The sequence below is a fragment of the Gopherus evgoodei genome, chromosome 2 (assembly GCF_007399415.2).
Source record: "Gopherus evgoodei ecotype Sinaloan lineage chromosome 2, rGopEvg1_v1.p, whole genome shotgun sequence".
In the NCBI taxonomy this organism is placed as follows: Eukaryota; Metazoa; Chordata; order Testudines; family Testudinidae; genus Gopherus; species Gopherus evgoodei.
This window is the reverse complement of record NC_044323.1, coordinates 270360697-270381060: the sequence shown is the minus strand read 5'-3', so window position 1 is coordinate 270381060 and position 20364 is coordinate 270360697. Positions and strand designations below refer to the sequence as shown.

The following is a 20364-nucleotide window of genomic DNA, read 5'->3' as shown; positions in this document are numbered from 1 at the left end:
GCTAAGTATGATCATTTTGTGGTGAGAAGAGTTGATATATACAACATAACTGTGTTACTGACTCCAACCATTCAAAAATTAAAAGTCAGCCCCACTCAGAAAATCATGGAATTTGTCTTAATAATCATGAGACTTAAAAAGTAATTTTTGGAGTTGTCTTTATTTGCTCTCTGGGTTGTGAATCTTCAGTGTTTGTTTTCAAGCTTTCCTGTGCGACACTGAAGGCTAGAGACTTTTTTTTTTTAAATGAAAGTTGTCATTCTCCTATAATCATTTCACTCCAGGAGCTCAGGCTTTAAGAAAACGACATAATATTGTGAGAGTTGGCAAACCTGCATGAGAATATTTCTGTGTGTGGTGGACTAATGTTAGTAGGCCTCACAGAAGTAGGAATTTGGATAAGGGGAGAGTTAATCCTTGGTTTATGGTGTGCCATAGTGGATATTACACAAACCATAAATTCCAGGAGTGGGAGCTCTTTTTAGAAAAAAATATTCCTATCTTAGGGCTGCATATCACCACCATTATTGGAGTGTCTGAGCACCTCACAATCTTTTAATGCATTTAGATTTGAATTTAGATTCTGTGAGGTAGGACCGTGCTATTATCCCCATTTTACAGATGGGAATTTGAGGCATAGAGAGACTAAGCAACTAGCTCAAAGTCACCCAGGAAGTCTGTGGTGGAACAGGGTCTGTGGTGGAATCAGATTTCCAGAGTCTTCGACTAGTGCCCTAACCAGTGGCCCACCCTTCTTTTTGTAATTAAATTATATTTTATGAAAGCATAAAAATGAAAGGGAAAAAAAGAAAAAAAAGCAACTCCAGACTAAACCAGAGATGAATGTGCCCTTCATTTCAGGAAAGTTCAGAATGCTCTCAGGAAGCCTAGGCAAGACACAAACAATGTGTTGCCTACAGCACTGGAGCTCCTGCACAGATTGCAAACTGATTGAAATGGAGAGACCAAACTTTTGGAACTCTGCATTGCTGGGATGTGACTGTGGAGCTGTGCACACTGCACACACTGAAGCCCTGTACAACATTGTTGATTAATATCTTAAAACTGGTTTTCTTTCTGAGTATTTTCATTACTTTCCCACTTTAGCCCTTGAATATTTATAGTTACAGGAAGCAGTGCAGTGAAGGTGAAAGGAAACCCTGTCTAGTGCTTTCTTGTGGGTTCTGTTAATCCGAACTTCATAGTTATTCAGTACAGTTTTGCTATATAAGCTTGCACAGTACGTTGACCGTTGGCTCATCCTGAGTCCTAAATTAATGACACTTCTTTGCTTCTTGAGATTGCATTATAGCGTTCGCTCACCAGCCCCTGGAGACGTGACTTCTTTTTGACCAGTTCAGGGTCTGACGTGAGCATGCATATGATACTGTAAAAACATGATAGAATGGGAATATGGCTCTGGGAAGACTTTCAAAGGCTGATTAACAGCTGTTTGCTTGTAAAGAGGATCACACATGTTAGCCGTAAAGGTCTACAAGTACAATTAAACACATGTACTTGAAACACAAATAAAAATTGTGGACCTCACGCACACTCTTACCCTGACAAGTCTATGGCTAAAATGAAAGGGATCTGTCTTTTGTTATCCTTTCCTGTGCTGTATGAATGTGCAAAATCAACATGTGCAGTGCTCCCCCCCCCCATACTTCTTGGGAAGGGTATCAAACTCCAAACAGAGTATGAACTGAGAATTATGAAACTTTGGGCAAACGCACTACTCATTTTTGAGTTTTGGTACATCTTGATTTCATTGCCTGCCATGGGCTTGCTCTCGTATACTGTCAGTTGGCCTATTGCTGTGCATATGTTTTTTCCTGTTGTCATACCATATGGTTTTTAATAGGTTTCCCAGGAAATCACTGCAGTACTTCTGTCTATAACGCAGCTTCAAATCCCTGCAAACCGTGTGTCATCTTCTCTGCTATTCAGATAATTTCTACACACAAGATCAGGTGTAAGTATAAGCAGACTGCCAATATGGCAGAGCTGTCACAAAGAAGAGAACTTCCTGCAGTGGAGATAGCCCCTCAGGTATTCTGCAGGCTAACCATCTAAACCGTATTTGATTGGCGTTAGTGAAGCAAGAATACCACCTTGTTAGCAGGCACAACAGGAACAATACATGGCTATGCACACATGCATAAGCATGCATCCAACGTGAATCTTAATAGCAAGCTTCCTGGTCATGGATGTTGAAATGTTCAGATCTCTTGAACTTCACTGGATAAGGTTAGGGGAAGATGCCAGAGCTACTGTCATTCAAAGGTGGATTAATAGAAATCCAAACATAATACTTTAGCTTTTAGGACCATAGGCGCTCCTTTTTTTTGTCTAGTGGATTAAAGGGATTGTGTGATTCATGGATGATAGAGAGAGGAGTCTTTTTTGGGGAAAAAAAATCTCCACCCCTCTTTTGGTGTGTGCAGTAGATTCTCACATGAATGGTTGTGCAGGAGACTTTTGTGACTAATTATTGCCCATCCTTTACTTGCATATTGTTGTGAGGATGAGACCTTTTTTTCTGTCAAGTTCTTAAAACAATGGTGGCTGTTCGAAACTGCCCAGAGATTTGGAAAATTTAGAAGTAGTCCCATAAGAGATGGATTAGTTGGTGGAGTGCAAACAACAAAAGACTATTGAATCCTATCTGATCAGGATGACATGACGGCAGCCAGCCCCGCTCAACCAAATTGCATTTGACAATTCTTGTGGTTCAGCTGCTATCTTGCTGAACTCTCAGCTTCTCCACCTGATTAGCTGGGTTAATTTGTAGCCTGGATCTTTGGGTACATCCCAGATTCCTTTGCACGAGTTCCAGCACTACTTCAAAGGAGGTGGTGTTGTAGCCTATGCAAATAATTTTCAGGGTTTTCTGAGACTGAAAGTGCCAGTAAACCTAGAAATTGCTTTAGTAAGTCGCATGCTGTATTTGTGAGAGATAGACCAGTGCAACTGAATCATCCTTCTTATATCATTGCTCTATATTTGTTCAGTGTGAGAAGGTACTGAACTAGGTGGGGAGAAGGCAAGAAGACAACTCTAAGGAGGGAGAGTGGAATGGAGTGGCCAGGATTGCTGTGTGTGAAGAGAGTTTTTTGTGAGAGGTAGGGGATTAGGAAGAGTGAAAGGTGATGTTTGTTCTGCTCAACCATATAAAGGAAATGATTATATATATAAATAAAACACACACACACACACTACAAAGTATATAGAACTGCTGTTGATGGACTATAGTTACAGCTAGTCTCCTTGGACTGAAAAATGTCCTCCAGTGGACATAATTCTATCTTATCTTATTATGGTGTCTCTGTGCGCATTGGACTACAGTTTTTCACTATAAACCTCAACCTGAATCAGTAAGCACCAGTGGTGGGAGTGTTAAATGTGTGTATATATATTGCAGTGTGGATTTTGCAGCCTGTGTTATCTTTACATTTGTTGAAATAACGTATTTAGCTCCCAGAGAAATCAATATTTAAAATCAATTTTTAAAACTTCTTTGTATCTGTTTTATGCTCTTGGCAGATTAGCAGGGTTTAAATTAAAGTTCTGTATTGTAGATGGTAATGTGAGGACTTTTGGCAGTATACCCCTTCATGCAATAGAGAATCAAAGCCATGAGTCAGAAATCTTCTATCAAGAGCTAAAACTAGAATCATACTCCAGTATTATGAGATTTTTCCCATGGAAAGTTCATGTGGGAGTTGGGCAGAAACTGATTTTAGAAACACTTTTTTTTCACTCTATATATTCATCCAACAATTAGTAAGATGAAGTTGGCATCACTTGCCGTTGGATGATGGACACAAGAGCACACTGCTTGAAGCTATTGTAATAACCATATCAGACGTTTACAGCGGAATTTTTAAGAGTCTGTGTTTGCTTTGCTTCTCCAGCAGAACCAAAATGGTGCTATAGAAATGTATATACTGTATTGAAAACACACACTCTGTTTGACCCTGAGGTCATCCACTTTTTCACCTCCTCAAAAGTTCTAAAGTTCTTCTCTGTCGTGAAGCATCTTCATAACCAAAAATTACCATGGCTATATACCCCTCTGCTCCCCGCCCCCACCATAAAAAAGTATGTTACTGATTTAACACTGGTTAAGGAGAAACCACCTAACAGCGAACACATTTCTATTCCCTTTGACTCCCAAATGCAAGGTAGTTCACCAATATCTTGGCTAAAGCTAATAAGTTCCAATGTCAGCTCTCTAATTTCTGACGAATGCCCAAGCTTTCTTGATTAGGCATAGCTGCTGTTTTGTGTAGGGGACACACAAAGTGATTTTTTTGTTGTGGTTCTGCTGCTGCTGTTGTCCCCCAGTCACAAAGGAGAGATGGGTCATTTGTGCCCACTGTAAGAGCAGAATCTGACTTGTTTGTATTTAACGTAGAGTACATTTTCACAGAGGACATAAAATATAAATTGTATAATATAATGCTGAACAGGCCTCCCTCCTTACTTGACACCCAAATCAAATAGAGCTGAAAATTGTATCCGTCACGGCCATAGCAAGACCAGAGTTAAAAGATGATTCATTCCAAATGTATAGAAAATGTTTATATCGATAGCTAAACATATCCCATTTTTTAAAATCTAAATTATTTAATCGATTACTAAATAAAACAGTCTGTGTTGCGAGTGTATGGCTATGGGATATAGGTTAACTCCCAGCGTCTAGGGGAAACAGTTGGAATAGGGAATCTGAATAGTTTTGTAAACTTTGCGTATGTACAGTCATTATATATATATATATATATATTTAATTTGCTTATCAAAGCATCAAAATAACTGTTAGATTTAATATAATCTCCAGTTAGTGTTAGTGTATGGAAATTGGAAAGCATGGAACAGCATTGGCTATCCATTCTTACCAACATTACTCAGCCTGTAGATTTGCATTTTTGTTGTTTTAAAAGAACAGATAGAAAAATCAATCTTCTATTGCCCCTTCCCCGCACTCTTTGAATGTGAGTTCTCTTGAGCATGCTCAGGCAAGACTAAAACTACACAGTAGGGGAATATCAGAAGCTTTGAAGTTGAAACTCAGTTTGCATTAGCCCTCTAAAGATTAGCTACCAAAGTCAGCGGGCTTGACTCCCATTGCCCTCCCTTGTCCTATCCATACATTTTGTGTCTGCAAGCCCAGGCTAGCAATCTTGTAAGAAAGGGTGGTTTTGTGAGCTTTTTGGTGCTTCTGCTCTGGCTGGAAAAATACCATGAGAATATCCTTTCCTGTGGCATTTTGGCAATTTCTGCTTCTGGTCCAGGCTGGATATAGGAAAGATACAGAAGTAAACAGTCTCCCCTGTGTCTCCTTTCCTCTCTCCACTTTTGGTCTGTCAGGAATCCCAGCCTTGATACCCTGTTCGTTTCTTTCTTCCACTCCTGTCTTCAAACTGAATTTAGCTGAAATTGAAATCCTGGCCAATACTCATCCTGTTCTTCCCTTCCTTCCTTTCCCCTCAGAAGGTTTTGGTTGAGTTTGGGTTTGGGGTAAAAGTTTGGGTGTGTTCTTATTTTATCTGTGTCAATTCATCCATCCGTAACTAAAAGCGTCCTCCAATTTATTTGAGTTACTTTGCTGCTTTAATTTTTTGGCCCCCTGTTTTCTCTCTTGGATGCTCAAAGTCATCAAATTTTGGAGACAGCATATCAATTCAACGTCTTCTGGTTTTGTCTGAGTGAGCAATTTCATCCGATGCTTGTTTTTTGTGGCTAGCAGGTGGCACATGCACAGGGAGAAGCCATGGGCCTTGATCCCGGGCCCTTTGAAGCCCGTGGGACTTTTGCCATCAGCCCATAGTGTTCCACAAACCAAAAGAACAAATGAGTCATTCCCATCCAAACCTGATTTCTGATGGCCTGGGAACTAGGTCCTACCCTGTGTGTGCATTGCAGTATGCAGTGCCTCTGCCAAATTTTTCAGGAGTCTAGTTCTATGTCACTTGCAAATCCCAAACTCCCATTGTCTTTAAAGGCTGGAAAGAGCAAGACTTTCATTCAGAAAATAAGCCGCCCTCTTAACTACTGGGTGATAGGAGGAAATTTTTCTTATGAGCAGTTTATTTCATAACTGTCCACTGCAGGGTTTCTTGCACCTTGCTCAGAAGCATCTGGCACTGGCTGTTGTCGGAGGTAAGATACTGGACTAGATAAAACTCTGATCTGATCCAGTCGGGTAATTCCGAAGTTCCCATAAAATGTACCTACTTTTTGCTAAATTAATAAAATAACCAGTGAATTCAGTGTGGATGGCTGGGCTGTGCCTGCCATGGGGGAGCTAAGTGCTGTTACGAAGGCAGTTATTTCACTGCAGTGAACGATCATTTTGGATTTACTCCGCAGTAAAATAACAGACTGGGGAGCATGCAAAGCAACATCAACACATAAAAATTAAAACACCTTTAATACACAGAGCTGGTTTTAGACACATTGAGAGCAGAGAAGCGGAGGTACAATATTCTCTGAAAGCATGGCCTTTTTATTCTGTTTTGGAGACTAATTTACATACAAATAAAATGCCGGTTTATCCCATAACTGTCATGATAAATTGAAGCATTTAGATTTTTCCATGAGGTGCTCTTTCTGAACCTTATTAAATTACAAGAGGTTGGCCTTTTGCCCAGAGCCGGCTTGAAATTCTCTGCTGAAATATGCACAGGAGAGTGAAATGGGCCTGGGACTCTGGAGAGCTGGGTTCTGTTCCTAGCTCTGCTGCTGACCTGCTGTGTGACACTGGGCCAAGTCACTTCTCCTCTCCGGAGATCAGTTAACCCATCTGTAGAATGGAAGTAATACTACTTTGTCCACATTACACAGTTATGTGCGGCTTAATTGATTAGTATTTGTAAAGGATTTGAAGATCCTTGGTTGGAAGAGAGTGCAAAGCTGAACTACAGGAAAAGGCTAACCTATCTGCTTTTCAGGCATATCCATCCTAGATCAATTAACAGTACTGGTTAAAAAATACTTTTAATTGTTAAAAACAAAATATGTACAGGACAGTAATGCAGATTTGTTAGGAACCCTTCACAAAAGTAATGGTTTTGTTACTGTACATTTAGCTGGGACATAACAAAAGGTGGATCCCCTATTGGCAAATCTCCTTTTGACTTCAGTAGGAATTTTGCCTGAAAATTGATTGTAGGATTATGCTGGTCGGAAATTTTAAGTGTAACGAGCAAGCTTTCAATCAGAAACTTAAGCAAAATGTTTTCAAACTGCACTCCTAAATGCTATGAAATGAACAAGCTAATTTTATCCCATAGAAAAACTTAGATTTTGTCCAGTGGCTAGAGGACTTTTAATGTGCTCCGTGCTCTGAAGCATATGCTAATAGAAAAGATTGATATGGATTAATCTGATGCGAATTAATAGGAGATTTATTTGATGAGAGTTGTTTGAAGGTGATGACACTTTCTACCTCAACAGAATTTAAGATGTCAAAGACATACCTTTCAAGAATCATGAGTGATCAATGTAGAGAGAGCAAATTTAAATGGGAATGAACAAGACAGCATAGCGTGCAACTTTTTTCTTTTTCAAAGTTTGAAACATTTTGTAAAGAAACTAATTTGATGATCAGTGTTTGTACTGGAGCACCTGAAAAAGGGAGGGAAATCCAGCTTTGTGGTTTAGAAGCTCTTCTGCCATCAAGACCTATAAGCAATATATTTATTGGCAGCCTTAAAGTTTCTAACTCGATTATGCAATCACAATTTAAGTGGTGCATACAGAATATAGAGTATCAAGACAGCGAGTCTCTTTAAAACATTGAACAGAGAAGTTTTTACAAAATAATTGTTTGATCCTGCAGATCTTTACTCATGTGAGGAGCTGTAATTTATTCAAAGCCTTTACACACATGAAGGACTGGTTATGTTATTTCAGGTTTGTAGGATCAGGCCCTAATATATTAAAAGTCAACTTTGGGGACACTTTGCTAGGGCCGTGACTTGCCTTGCCTTGCCTTTCTTCCTTCTTTCATGATTTCGGGGCACTGATTAAAAAAAAGGGAAGGAAGTGCTCTTGAGAATCAGTGGGTTGTTTGTGAAGAAGTCCATTCTGCTATCCTTCTGTTCGGAGCCAGATGCTTGAATTCCAGATGTAAAGAGGTCTGGAGCTCCTCTTTCCTCTCAGTAGTGAAGGGTTAAGATGAGGTGTTAATCAGTCTCTATAAGAGCAAGAGAGCAAAGCTTGCTAGGAAACATAGTATATTGCTGCCTTTCACTGGGCATGATAGGAAAAGGGTTGGTCTATGCTAGCATCATAAGTTGGTAAAACTACATTGCTCAGGGGTGTGGAAAATCCACACCCTTGAGTGATGCAGTTTTACTGACCTAACTCTCACTGTAGACAGTGCTATGTTCATGGGAGGGCTTCTCCCGTTGACATAGCTACCGCCTCTCAGGATGTGGATTACCTACACCCTTGGGAAAAGCTCTCCTGTCCGCGTAGGTAGCATCTTCGCTGAAGAGCTACTTCAGCACTGCTGCAGCCTTTTAAGTGAAGAGAAGCCCAAGGAGGAGGGGACTTGCATTCTGTAAACAATTCCCTTCCAACAGTTAAGTGAGAGTGTCTAAAGGAGAGCTAAAGCAGCAGTACGCATTAAGGAACTTGCAAAGATAGGGGCTTTAGACAATACCTGAGATTTCCCATATGCTACTTATACTAGCATAAGCTTCACTTCATGTAAACATGGGGCAAATGCTGCCGTGATTTACACTTGTGCAATTCCATAGAAATCATTGGGGTGGCACAGGGCCTATGTCAGGGCAGAATTTGACCCAGAGTATATACTGAAGGAGAGAAGTTTTTGTTTGTTTGGATTAAAAGATATAAAAGAGAGATGCTCTCTAGGTGCTCTTTGTTGACCTAAAAACAAAGAGGAGTACTTGTGGCACCTTAGAGACTAACACATTTATTTGGGCATAAGCTTTTGTGGGCTAGATGGGGATTGCTTTACCAAGTGTGAGGTCAATCTAACGAGATAAATCAATTAACAGCAGGATACCAAGGGAGGAAAAATAACTTTTGAAGTGGTAAGAGAGTGGCCCATTACAGACAGTTGACCAGAAGGTATGAGTAACAATAGGGAGAAATTAATATTGGGGAAATTAAGTTTAGATTTTGTAATGACCCAACCACTCCCAGTCTTTATTCAGGCCTAATCTGATGGTATCCAGTTTGCAAATTAATTCCAGTTCTGCAGCTTCACATTGGAGTCTGTTTCTGAAGTTTTTTTCTTGAAGAATTGACACTTTTAGATCTGTTAGTGACCAAAGAGTGACCAAAGAGATTGAAGTGTTCTGCTACTGGTTTTTGAATGTTATGATTCCTGATGTCAGATTTGTGTCCATTTATTCTTTTGCGAAGAGACTGTCCGGTTTGGCCAATGTATATGGCAGAGGGGCATTGCTGGTACATGATGGCATATATTACATTGGTAGATGTGCAGGTGAACGAGCTCCGGATGGTGTGGCTGATGTGGTTAGATCCTATGATGGTGTCCCTTGAATAGATATGTGGACAAAGTTGGCACTGGAATTTGTAGCAGGGTTGTTTTTTTTGTTGTGTAGTGTGTAGTTGCCGGTGAGTATTTGCTTCAGATTGAGGGGGCCGGGGGGGTTGTCTATAGGTGAGGACTCAAGGTCTGTGAGAGTGAGGGATCGTCCTTCAGGATAGGTTGTAGATCCTTGATGATGTGCTAGAGAGGTTTTAGTTGGGGGCTGTAGTTGACCGCTAGTGGTGTTCTGTTACCTCTCTTACCACTTCAAATGTTGTTTTTCCTCCCTTGCTATCCTGCTGTTAATTGATTTATCTTGTTAGACTGACCTCACACTTGGTAAAGCAACCCCCATCTTTTCATGGATTTATACCTGCTCCTGTATTTTTCATTTCATGCATCCGATGAAGTGGGTTCTAGCCCACGAAAGCTTATGCCCAGATAAATGTGTTAGTCTCTAAGGTGCCACAAGGACTCCTCTTTGTTTTTGCTGATACAGACTAACACGGCTGCCACTCTGAAATTTGTTGACCTAGTCATACTTTGTTGACCTTCTGACCATAATTGTTGCCAGTTTGGGCTGTTGAATGTGGACTGGGTGGAAAGTCAAATCTAAAGTTGAGGGGTCCTCATGGGGAGCACCTTGCTGGAAACAGCCTTTCTTTTGACTAGGAATTTCCAGCCTGGGAGTACTTATTGATCATAAGTAATCTGATAGCATTCTTTGGTAGGATAACGAGTCTTGTGGATAAGGGAGAAACGGTGGATGTGATATACCTAGACTTTAGTAAGGCATTTGATACGATCTTTCATGATATTCTTATAGATAAACTAGGAAAGTACAATTTAGATGGGGCTACTATAAGGTGGGTGCATAACTGGCTGGATAAGCGTACTCAGAGAGTAGTTATTAATGGCTCTCAATCCTACTGGAAAGGTATAACAAGTGGGGTTCTGCAGGGGTCTGTTTTGGGACCGGCTCTGTTCAATGATTTAGATGTTGGCATAGAAAGTACGCTTATTAAGTTTGTGGACGATACCAAACTGGGAGGGATTGCAACTGCTTTGGAGGACAGGGTCAAAATTCAAAATGATCTGGACAAATTGGAGAAATGATCTGAGGTAAACAGGATGAAGTTCAATAAAGATAAATGCAAAGTGCTCCACTTAGGAAGGAACAATCAGTTTCACACATACAGAATGGGAAGAGACTGTCTAGGAAGGAGTATGGCAGAAAGAGATGTAGGGGTCATATTGGACCACAAGCTTAATATGAGTCAACAGTGTGATACTGTTGCAAAAAAAGCAAACGTGATTCTGGGATGCATTAACAGGTGTGTTGTAAACAAGATACGAGAAGTCATTCTTCCGCTTTACTCTGCGCTGGTTAGACCTCAACTGGAGTATTGTGTCCAGTTCTGGGCACCGCATTTCAAGAAAGATGTGGAGAAATTGGAGAGGGTCCAGAGAAGAGCAACAAGAATGATTAAAGGTCTTGAGAACATGACCTATGAAGGAAGGCTGAAGGAATTGGGTTTTAGTTTGGAAAAGAGAAGACTGAGAGGGGACATGATAGCAGTTTTCAGGTATCTAAAAGGGTGTCATCAGGAGGAGGGAGAAAACTTGTTCACCTTAGCCTCCAATGATAGAACAAGAAGCGATGGGCTTAAACTGCAGCAAGGGAGATTTAGGTTGGACATTAGGAAAAAGTGTCTAACTGTCAGGGTAGTTAAACACTGGAATAGATTGCCTAGGGAAATTGTGGAATCTCCATCTCTGGAGATATTTAAGAGTAGGTTAGATAAATGTCTTTTAGGGATGGTCTAGACAGTATTTGGTCCTGGCATGAGGGCAGGGGACTGGACTCGATGACCTCTCGAGGTCCCTTCCAGTCCTAGAGTCTATGAGTCTATGAGTCTATAACTACAGCAGGAGGAAGATGGAGCGAAATAGCTTGTTAGGTAGGAAGGCTTCAGTTTCAGACTAGTTGGGCAGAACAAACACCTTTAACAAGACATCTCAGGTGTTGTATTTTTGTTTGTTTGTTTGTTTGAATAAAGCCTAGCCTACAGTGTTTGTAGTATCTTTGTGAGGAATAATCTCCCCCCACTCTCTGAGGTGGTAAATCTGAGCATCCTGGTAGAGTAGATAATCATGTTTCATGGTGGGGTGAACATCAAAATACATATATTCTTCTTTGTTTTACAAGAGAATGCCAAACCAGTTCCAAAAACCCTGCTCTCTTATGCAACACTACAATACAAACCTGTGTGAATGTATGCTATTCCAAAGATAAGATTCATTTTCTCGCTATCAAGGTGTTGTCAGAACTGTGACAGGGAAAAAAAGTTCAAACAATTATTAAAAGTAGTCTGAAAGTCTCCTTTAATAATAGATCACTTCCAAGCCCATGAGATGGCGTACGCTGGAATTCCACAGGTGTTTTTTTGTGGTCCTAATGATGTTTGAAATAATATTTTGTGCTCTATAGCAGTTTTCAGTAGAGGCTCACAGAGAGCTTTACGGTCATTAATTAATTGAGCCTGGCAATACTTATGTGAGGTAGGTAACTATTAGGCATATATTAAGCTGAGAAATTGAGAGTTTAATGACTTTTGCTGCATTGTTTTGGCAACGTCTGATGTTTTAGCTCTATGTGCATGTGTGTGTATGACACGTTTGTGAATAGCATATTTTCCACTGTTCCTTGACACAGAGATCTTACTGCATGCTGTTAAATGTCAATATCTTTTGAATTTCTGGGATGTACTGGCTAGCTAAAGTCACAGTGTTCATAGGTCCCATCTACGTGCCTTCTGTTTATCTACCTGTGCCCCAAATACCGTACTAATCATTGGTATGTCACAAAATTCACGCATCTTTCAAATCTGTTATTGTAATATAAAGAGCATACGAATAAAGTCTGGCCTGATGTTTAGTGCCTTTATAATAATCACATAACTAAAGTGTGTATATCAGAGGTACACTCAAGCTAAATCTTACATGGAGAGCCTACTGGCTGCTTTGAATGGTTTTACCTTGACATACAGCTGCTCTGTTCAATACTGTACAGTCCCAATATTTGATAAAGTGCTCTTCAGTCTAGCAGAGAAAGGTATAACACGATCCAGTGGCTGGAAGTTGAAGTTGGACAACTTTAGACCAGAAACGAGGTGTAAATGGTTAACAGTGAGGGTAATTAACCATTCGAACAATTTACTAATGTTTCTGATGGATTCTCCATCACTGGCAATTTTAAATCAAGACTTCTCTTGGGATTATGTTGGAGAAGCTCTAGGGCCGGTGTTATACAAAAAGTCAGACTACATGATCACAGTGGTCCCTTCCGCTGGAATCTATAAATCTGTGAATTTATCCACAGTGACATAAACATATTCAGCTTAACAGGAAACAGGTTTTAGATGGAAAGGGGAGCAATCCATTGTTCCGTGGCAATGTAACCATGAGTCTGTCAGCTGGACTAAGATGGCTAGTATCTGCAGTATCCTGATCTCTAAATTCTTAAATTGAGCTGGTAAAATCTCGAGCTGGTGAAGGTTGCTGGAGTACAGGTTTTCCTCAGAACAGTTATGGCCTGGGTAACGGACAGTGCATACCTCCAGAGTCAGTGCTAATGTTTCTAGTTCATACTGAAAAAACAATTTCCTTTCTCCCCCCTTGCAGGGGAGCCATGAATAAATATTATTGTGGTTTAAAAATAGAAGCACTTGTGAGGGCCTCAGATGCTATTGTGATGGATAAAGGGACATATAAGTACCTTCAGGAAAAAAATCAGTGACCAACTTTGAACCGATTTGATCACTTTACATTAATTTACATTTTCAAGGCTACCTCACTCCTACCCTCTCCCATGCAAATAGGATAATGAAGGGCCACAGCCTTGTAGAACCCCCCAAACCAGTTCTGCATACTACCTTTCTCAAAGGCCGGATCCAAAGCCTGTTGAAGGCAGTTTCCTTTATTTTGGAGGGCTTCAGAACAGGCTTTAAATCTTCTATTTGGTCTGGTCTACACGGGGGGTGGGGGATTGATGTAAGATACACAACTTCAGCTTCGGGAATAGCGTAGCTGAAGTCAACATATCTTATTTCGACTTACCTCCCGTCTTCGTGGCACGGGATCGACAGCCACGGCTCCCCCGTCGACTCCGCTTCTGCCGCTCGCCCTGGTGGAGTTCCAGAGTCGACGGGAGCGTGTTTGGGGATCAATTTATCGCGTCTAGACGAGACGCAATATATCGATCCCTGATAGATCGCTACCTGCCGATCTGGTGGGTAGTCTGGATGTACCCTTAGTTGTGGAAAGATTACCACCTCCAATGATGAGCAGGTAGTTCAGTCCTTATGCGCATTTAGCACTTAGTCTCTTTGCTGAGACTGAGAATAAACTTTAGTCATTGTGGCTATGTTTTTGTCATATGGACACTTGCCCACTAATAACTAAATTAACACTACTAGATTCATTTTATTGTGTGACACTACGCACCCAATAGATGATGACTTTCAGTCACTGCCAATATGGGCTGGATTTGAACCACTGAGCTGGTATCTAATTACCAGTCCCTTTAAGCCATACAGTTCCTAGCAATGTGGAATATATGTTAATTTATTTAAAAAAAAATTAAAGTGTTTTTTTGCTACACAACATCTCCAGCTAGATTTCAGCATCTGTTTTACATTCTTGGGTAAAACTGACATCTGAGGAAATTTAATGTGATAACACAGTGTGTGTGTGTGTGTGTGTGTGTGTGTGTGTGTGTGTGTGTGTGTGTGTGTGTGTGTGTGTGTGTGTGTGAAAAAAAGAGCGAGAAAGAGATGTAGCACTTCTCGGGCTTGACTGAAGTACAGAATAGCTTGCTGCCATTCTTGGTATAGTGCCCAGTAATGGTTGCATGTGAATATAAAATAGGCATAATAATGTTTTTAAGTAAAAGCAACATTGTGAATGCATAATGTAGGAAGGAAAACCTTTGTTTTGTTTTGTTTTGCAGATGTACAGATCAGCTCTCAAAATGTCTTCTGTGTCTTCCGTGCATCTTCTAAGACAATTGCATTAGCCCTCCTGCTAGTTGACTAATAGAATTAATAATTGTAAAAAGCACTCTAAAGCCACATGCCTTATGAAGTCAATGCTGGGTATGATTTTACAAGTATGTGATCCATTTTTTCAAGTGAAAATGTTAACTGAAAAAGTTCTTGGCACACAATAAAACATTGTGCAATCTGTTATTTGTCTTAGAGATAATAATTTGAGTGGCTATATTCTTCCTGTATCTAACTTAAGACTTGCTAGTGGATGGTTTCCTTGATTTAGAAGTACTGCAAATGTGCTTTTATTTACATAATATGTCTTCCTGAAAAATGATAGTGATGGAATTCCAGCAACAGGAAAAGTATCATTTCTTTTCTAAGGGTTCTCTAGAATAAATACCAACCATGTAAATCACAGAATATTAAAAACATAAAATAAAAAAAACTTACATGCAACTTGAGAACAATTTCTATTTATATGAACATTTTCATATTTTTTATGACTATAAAATACAGCACGGAAAACTCCCTTAAGCGGAAGTATTCGGTGTTGCCTGCATATGCACATGGCCCCACAGACATGAAAGTTGAGATTGAACATAGGACATCTATATCTGGAGTCCTATCTAGTAAGGCTGCATGCAGCCCCAATTTTCTTGGCGCTCTTGCCAGGGTGGGGATTCTTTTAGAATGTCTTTCATTTTGTCTCCCTCCAGTTACATGAAGATAATAAGGCTCTCCTTATCTACTCATTGAACCAGTTGCAAAAACATTAATAAACAGAAATTTAGCCCTGTTTAATTTTGACCTAAAAAAACACCATGATGTTCTCTTATTAGACCTTTGGCTCCTTCTTACCACAACTGATGTTCCTTTTTAATTTGCCCAGGGGTTTCAGTGGAAGTGTGCTTATTTTACAGATTGTTTAGATTGTGTAAGCAGGTCCCAAGCAAACATGGATTTAGAAAGACACCTAGCATAGACCCTGATCCTGCAAATCAGGTAAGCATATGTGTAACCATCAACATATGAGAAGTCCCATAGAAGAACGGTAATACCATTAGTCGATGGGACTACCCAGAGGCTTCAAGTTGGGCATATGCTTACATGCTTTGTGGGGTTGGGCCTGTCTTGCTTAACTTGCCCTCGCTGTATCAAGAAGTCTCTCTGTTGTTACAGTCCTGACTACTGACTGACATTGTTCAGGTGTTATTTATTTATCTTTTCAGCACATGTATGCATTGGCAGTTATGATCTAGTTGAAAGAGAAGAAGGCATTTGGTTCACAGGCACGTTTGCATACTAAAATAAGGAATTGCACTAGAGTGTTAAGAAACCAATTAAGACCACATGGAATGTTCCTGTGTGTGTGTAATGAGTTAGCACTGCATGTCAATGCCATCTCTTTGCAGACAGTGCTGACTGTGGATCAGCTCAACCGCAAAGACATCAGAGCCTTCGGCACAAGAGGGACACTTTCCATGAGAAGTTGTCTTTTTTTTCTCAATGTAGTACACACTGCCCTTTCATGTGGAACAGATATAAATAGAAGGAAGTACAGATGCTGATTCCTCTATTTTACTCTCTGGCCCCAGCCGCTCTTGTCTCGGTATTGTTTTGAGAAGATCATCCTACACTCTAGGAGGTTTAGATATGGCACCATTTGAAAAGCATCAGCACCAGCACTGCTTTCTGCTCACAGAAAGATGTGATGTAGCACTCACAGTCACTGTTGGCCTGGAAACCGATGTTCAAGTTTGAGTCTCAGGCTTGGATCTCATGTATGTTAGTGCAGTCTGCTGCCATTAGATCACATACCATTTGGCAGGGGAAAAACAACCACCATTGTGTGCAGCACTGGCAAAAAGAAGACTATTGAAAATACTGTAGAACTTCTGTCTTCTACACATAGTCAGCGTGTGAACACAGATTGATCAAAGCAGCTGATGATGAGCATCTTAATCCAGAGCCTATAAATGCACAGTCAAGAAAGTTTCATCTTAAAAAAAATCCTCAGTGGTAATCACAATTGCTTATGTAGTGCATCTGCAGTTGCCTATATATATTGGTCACCATTCTTTCAGACCATGCCCTTCTGAGTTAGCAATAAGTCATCAGTGTTGACTTCTTACATTCTGTCTGGTTCCAGTTTCCATATATAGACCTGGGAGGTATGTCTTCCTACTTGGCAGTACTGGTAATGCCTGAAGTCAAGCTTCAACAGATATACAGAAAAACAGTCAGATGGTTAGACCTACTTCACCTACAGATGTTTCCAGGATAGATCTGTAGTAAAATTTATGGAATCAGTTTTGTAAAACTACTCACATTTGTAGTCCTACTGAAGTCTGGCTCTCCCTATGTGGCACATAGGACTACTTGCATGAGTAATAGCTTTCAGGACTGGAGTCTAGTATTTCACTTTAATCTAGGTTGCAGTTTACAAGAGTACAAAGGGGAAGCTTTTGCTAAGAAGCAGCAGATATCTGTTTTGGAAAGATAACTTTCCTAAAACCTCAAAGTAACTTGCTCACCTAAATCGGATACCTTTATAATAGCCTGTTCAAGTACTCCTAGCTATGTATGGTAGGCATATTTCTGCTAACCTACACTTTGTCTAGTTGTGCAGTTTATTCACATTAGACCACAAAGGCTTTCCTTCCCCCCCCAGTATACTAAAATGATTTTCAATAACTCATTCTTTGAAATTCCTACTGGCTTTAACTGACCACTATTTTCAGAAAAGGTAATGACACCTTTAATTCACTTACTCTGATGGAAGTTAGATTTTCACAGATTTTAAAGGAATTTTTGCAATTGAGGGCATTTGCAATGTGGCCAATTTGTTTTTTTTTATGTTTCCATTTTGCTACATAGACTAGCTAAAATATGTATGTCAAAAACTGTTTCTTCAGGTTTTGTGTGTCTATATATTTTAGAATGCTGGAAAAATGCCAGGGTTACATTCTACTCTATATTTCAAATAATTCCATAATTTTTTGTCTCTCTATTTTGGCAGATATGGTCCGGAAAAAGAATCCCCCTCTAAGAAACATCGCTAGTGAAGGTGAGGTACAGATCCTTGAGTCTACAGGTACTGAAAACGAAGAGTCTGGAAGGAAAAAAGAATTTTCTGCAGATCAGATGCAAGAAAACACTGACCAGGGTGATGCTGCAGAACTAAACAACAAGGAGGATTTTTGCCTGCATATCCAAGAGCCATCTTCCAGCATTAAAAAAGACTTAAAAAGCTCAGTGCTGAGTGAAAAGGCTGGCTTCAATTATGAAAGCCACAATAAGGGAGGAAATGTTCCGTCCTTTCCTCATGATGAGGTGACAGACAGAAATATGCCGACTTTCTCATCTCCAGCTGTTGGGGGAATCTGTGAGCCCTTGAAGTCTCCTCTAAGATCAGATGCAGATGACACCCAAGAAGTGGTCTTCACCCCATCAGGAGATCCAGTGGAGACAGACAAAGAGCATCAGACATCGCCAAAAGCTACAGATGAAACAGTGCAAGTGCAAAGCGGTCAAACTGATGGCCAAGGCTCAAGTCCTGTCCCCATGGCCTCAAAAAACCCACAAGTGCCTTCAGATGGGGGTTTAAGGCCGAACAAATCAAAAGCAGATTTGTCAGCAAATGATAACCCAGATACGGCGCCTCTATCTCCAGAGCTTCAGGACTTCAAATGCAACATCTGTGGTTATGGTTACTATGGGAACGACCCCACAGATCTCATCAAACACTTCCGCAAATACCACCTAGGACTGCACAACCGTACCAGGCAGGATGCGGAGCTTGACACTAAAATTTTGGCTCTCCACAACATGGTGCAGTTCAGCCACTCCAAAGACTTCCAGAAAGTCAACCGCACTGTGCTTTCAGGAGTGCTGCAGGACATCAATTCCCAAAGACCTGTCTTACTAAACGGGACTTATGATGTGCAGGTTTGTATCTTCCATATCCCTACGCCGCCTCCTCATACATATGCTTCTTGCAAAGAAATAAATTGGGAGTGGGATAGGCACCCTGGGTGATTATAAAGCAACTCCTACTTCCTCAGCATAAACCAACATAATTTAAGTATCTCATGTAGCCTGCTTAAGCCACAGGAATGCTTAGATCCATTCAGGCTTATTGTATTCAGTGTTGTATTTATCCATTGGTTGCTATAAATTATCAAAATTGTTATGCCGATATGGGGACAGGATATATTAAGTCAGTATTTTTGGAGGTTCATTGTAAATCTGGTTGAGTAGTAATTGGCTTTTCAGTCATAGGCTTTCTTGTATGTAATTTAGTCTTTGTGATAATGAATAGTAAAAGATTTTAGTTGGCCAACAGGCAGCTTAGAGTAATCGTGTCTGAAAGCTTCTCTATAGCAGAGAGAAAAAAGAAAACAGAAAATAACTGTTTATAATGGACCAGATGGACACTAGAATATAGCTGCAAATTAAAAGGAACTACAGGTCTGTAGATATTGGCTGCTGGGAGTCAAATCTTTGCTTATTGATCTTGCAGTATTTAGAGAACAGAAAGTGGGACAGTAAAGTGGTCTAGTGCTAGAGCAACAGGGTTACATTTCTGCACAATGGGAAACCAAGATTGGGCTGTAAAAATAAGTCAGTAGTAATAATCACACTGCAGTTCAAATTAAAATGAATATAAAGGTTGAGCTATTGCCTCAGCTAATAATTTTTTTCATCTAATTTTTAGTATTGCTACTGCATTGTCCAATATGAAGGATAAAAATTGTACATTCTTACCATAAAGAATGGCTTTAAAAGATTGTCTTATGTTGTCCACTATGTTAGTTATTTGAACCTAGACAGAGATATTAATGTTAACATTTCCTTAGTGTAAAACCTGATAATCTTAAAATCTACATTTTACTGATTTAAAAAAATTTTTTTTTAACCCCCTTTATGAATGATCTGTGACAAGCACTAGAAGGCCTGTATATTCTTCGACCTACAAAATCACTTGGAATAAAAATCATTTGGATCAGTTAGGAACAGAGATCACAAATAAAATGAGTTCAACTGTCAACCAAATTTCAGGAGCATGTTTGCATCAGACATGATGCACTGACCTGGTACTAATTACCAGACAAAATTCCAAGAAACATTATAAAAGAGAGAGAGAAGTGCAGGTAGAAGAAATATTTAGTAACACCTGCAGCGACTACTGTCGTTACAAGGAGACAATTCAGATAGGAGGTCAAGATGACAAACATCTCACCTTAAGGAATACTTAGAAACAGGACCACTACTCAAGCACTTGTAGCTTTTTAAGCTACTTAACTTTTTTTTCCTGTAGAGAATCTTTTTATGGAGCAGCAAATCAAATCAAGATTATTATTATGCATAAAAACTACAGTCTTTGAACTGCTGTCATTAAAAGATCACTTCACTGTCTTGTGTCAGACGCTCTCTCCTGTCAAACTGTGATTAGAAAGCAAATACGTGATTTAGATAAAAGAGGATAGATGTGAATAACGTCAATGTGAAATGATGGTTTATAATTAGCACATAATATGATGTTAATACCTGGATTTTCTGTTATAGTTTCAGTTTGCTGACTCCAGGGACAGCATCTTAGAGCAACTGATCCATTCTGCCAGAAATATGTTCACACAGGGACAGCTAAGGCATACAGCACAGAGGAATTTGAGTTTCCAAACACACTTTCATTTTCCCCAAACAATTATTTCGATAGGTCCTTGGTTATTTATAGAAAAGTTTATGTTTGATGAGAATGAGCTGGACACTTTTCCT

The 20364-nt window shown here is 39.9% G+C and overlaps 1 protein-coding gene across 4 annotated transcripts in view; it reads left to right on the top strand.

Annotated features, from left to right (window-relative positions):
- TRPS1 (transcriptional repressor GATA binding 1) overlaps positions 1-20364 on the top strand; it is a 277221-nt gene that overhangs the window by 28863 nt on the left and 227994 nt on the right. For 2 of the 4 annotated variants that reach the window (XM_030553728.1, XM_030553729.1), the window contains exons 2-3: positions 14547-14705; positions 17606-18534. In XM_030553728.1, coding sequence (XP_030409588.1) covers positions 14669-14705; positions 17606-18534 — 966 coding nt within the window. In that variant the 5' untranslated portion in view covers positions 14547-14668. The remainder of the gene's footprint in view (positions 1-14546; positions 14706-17605; positions 18535-20364) is intronic. The other 2 variants (XM_030553731.1, XM_030553730.1) reach the window with 1 other exon arrangement.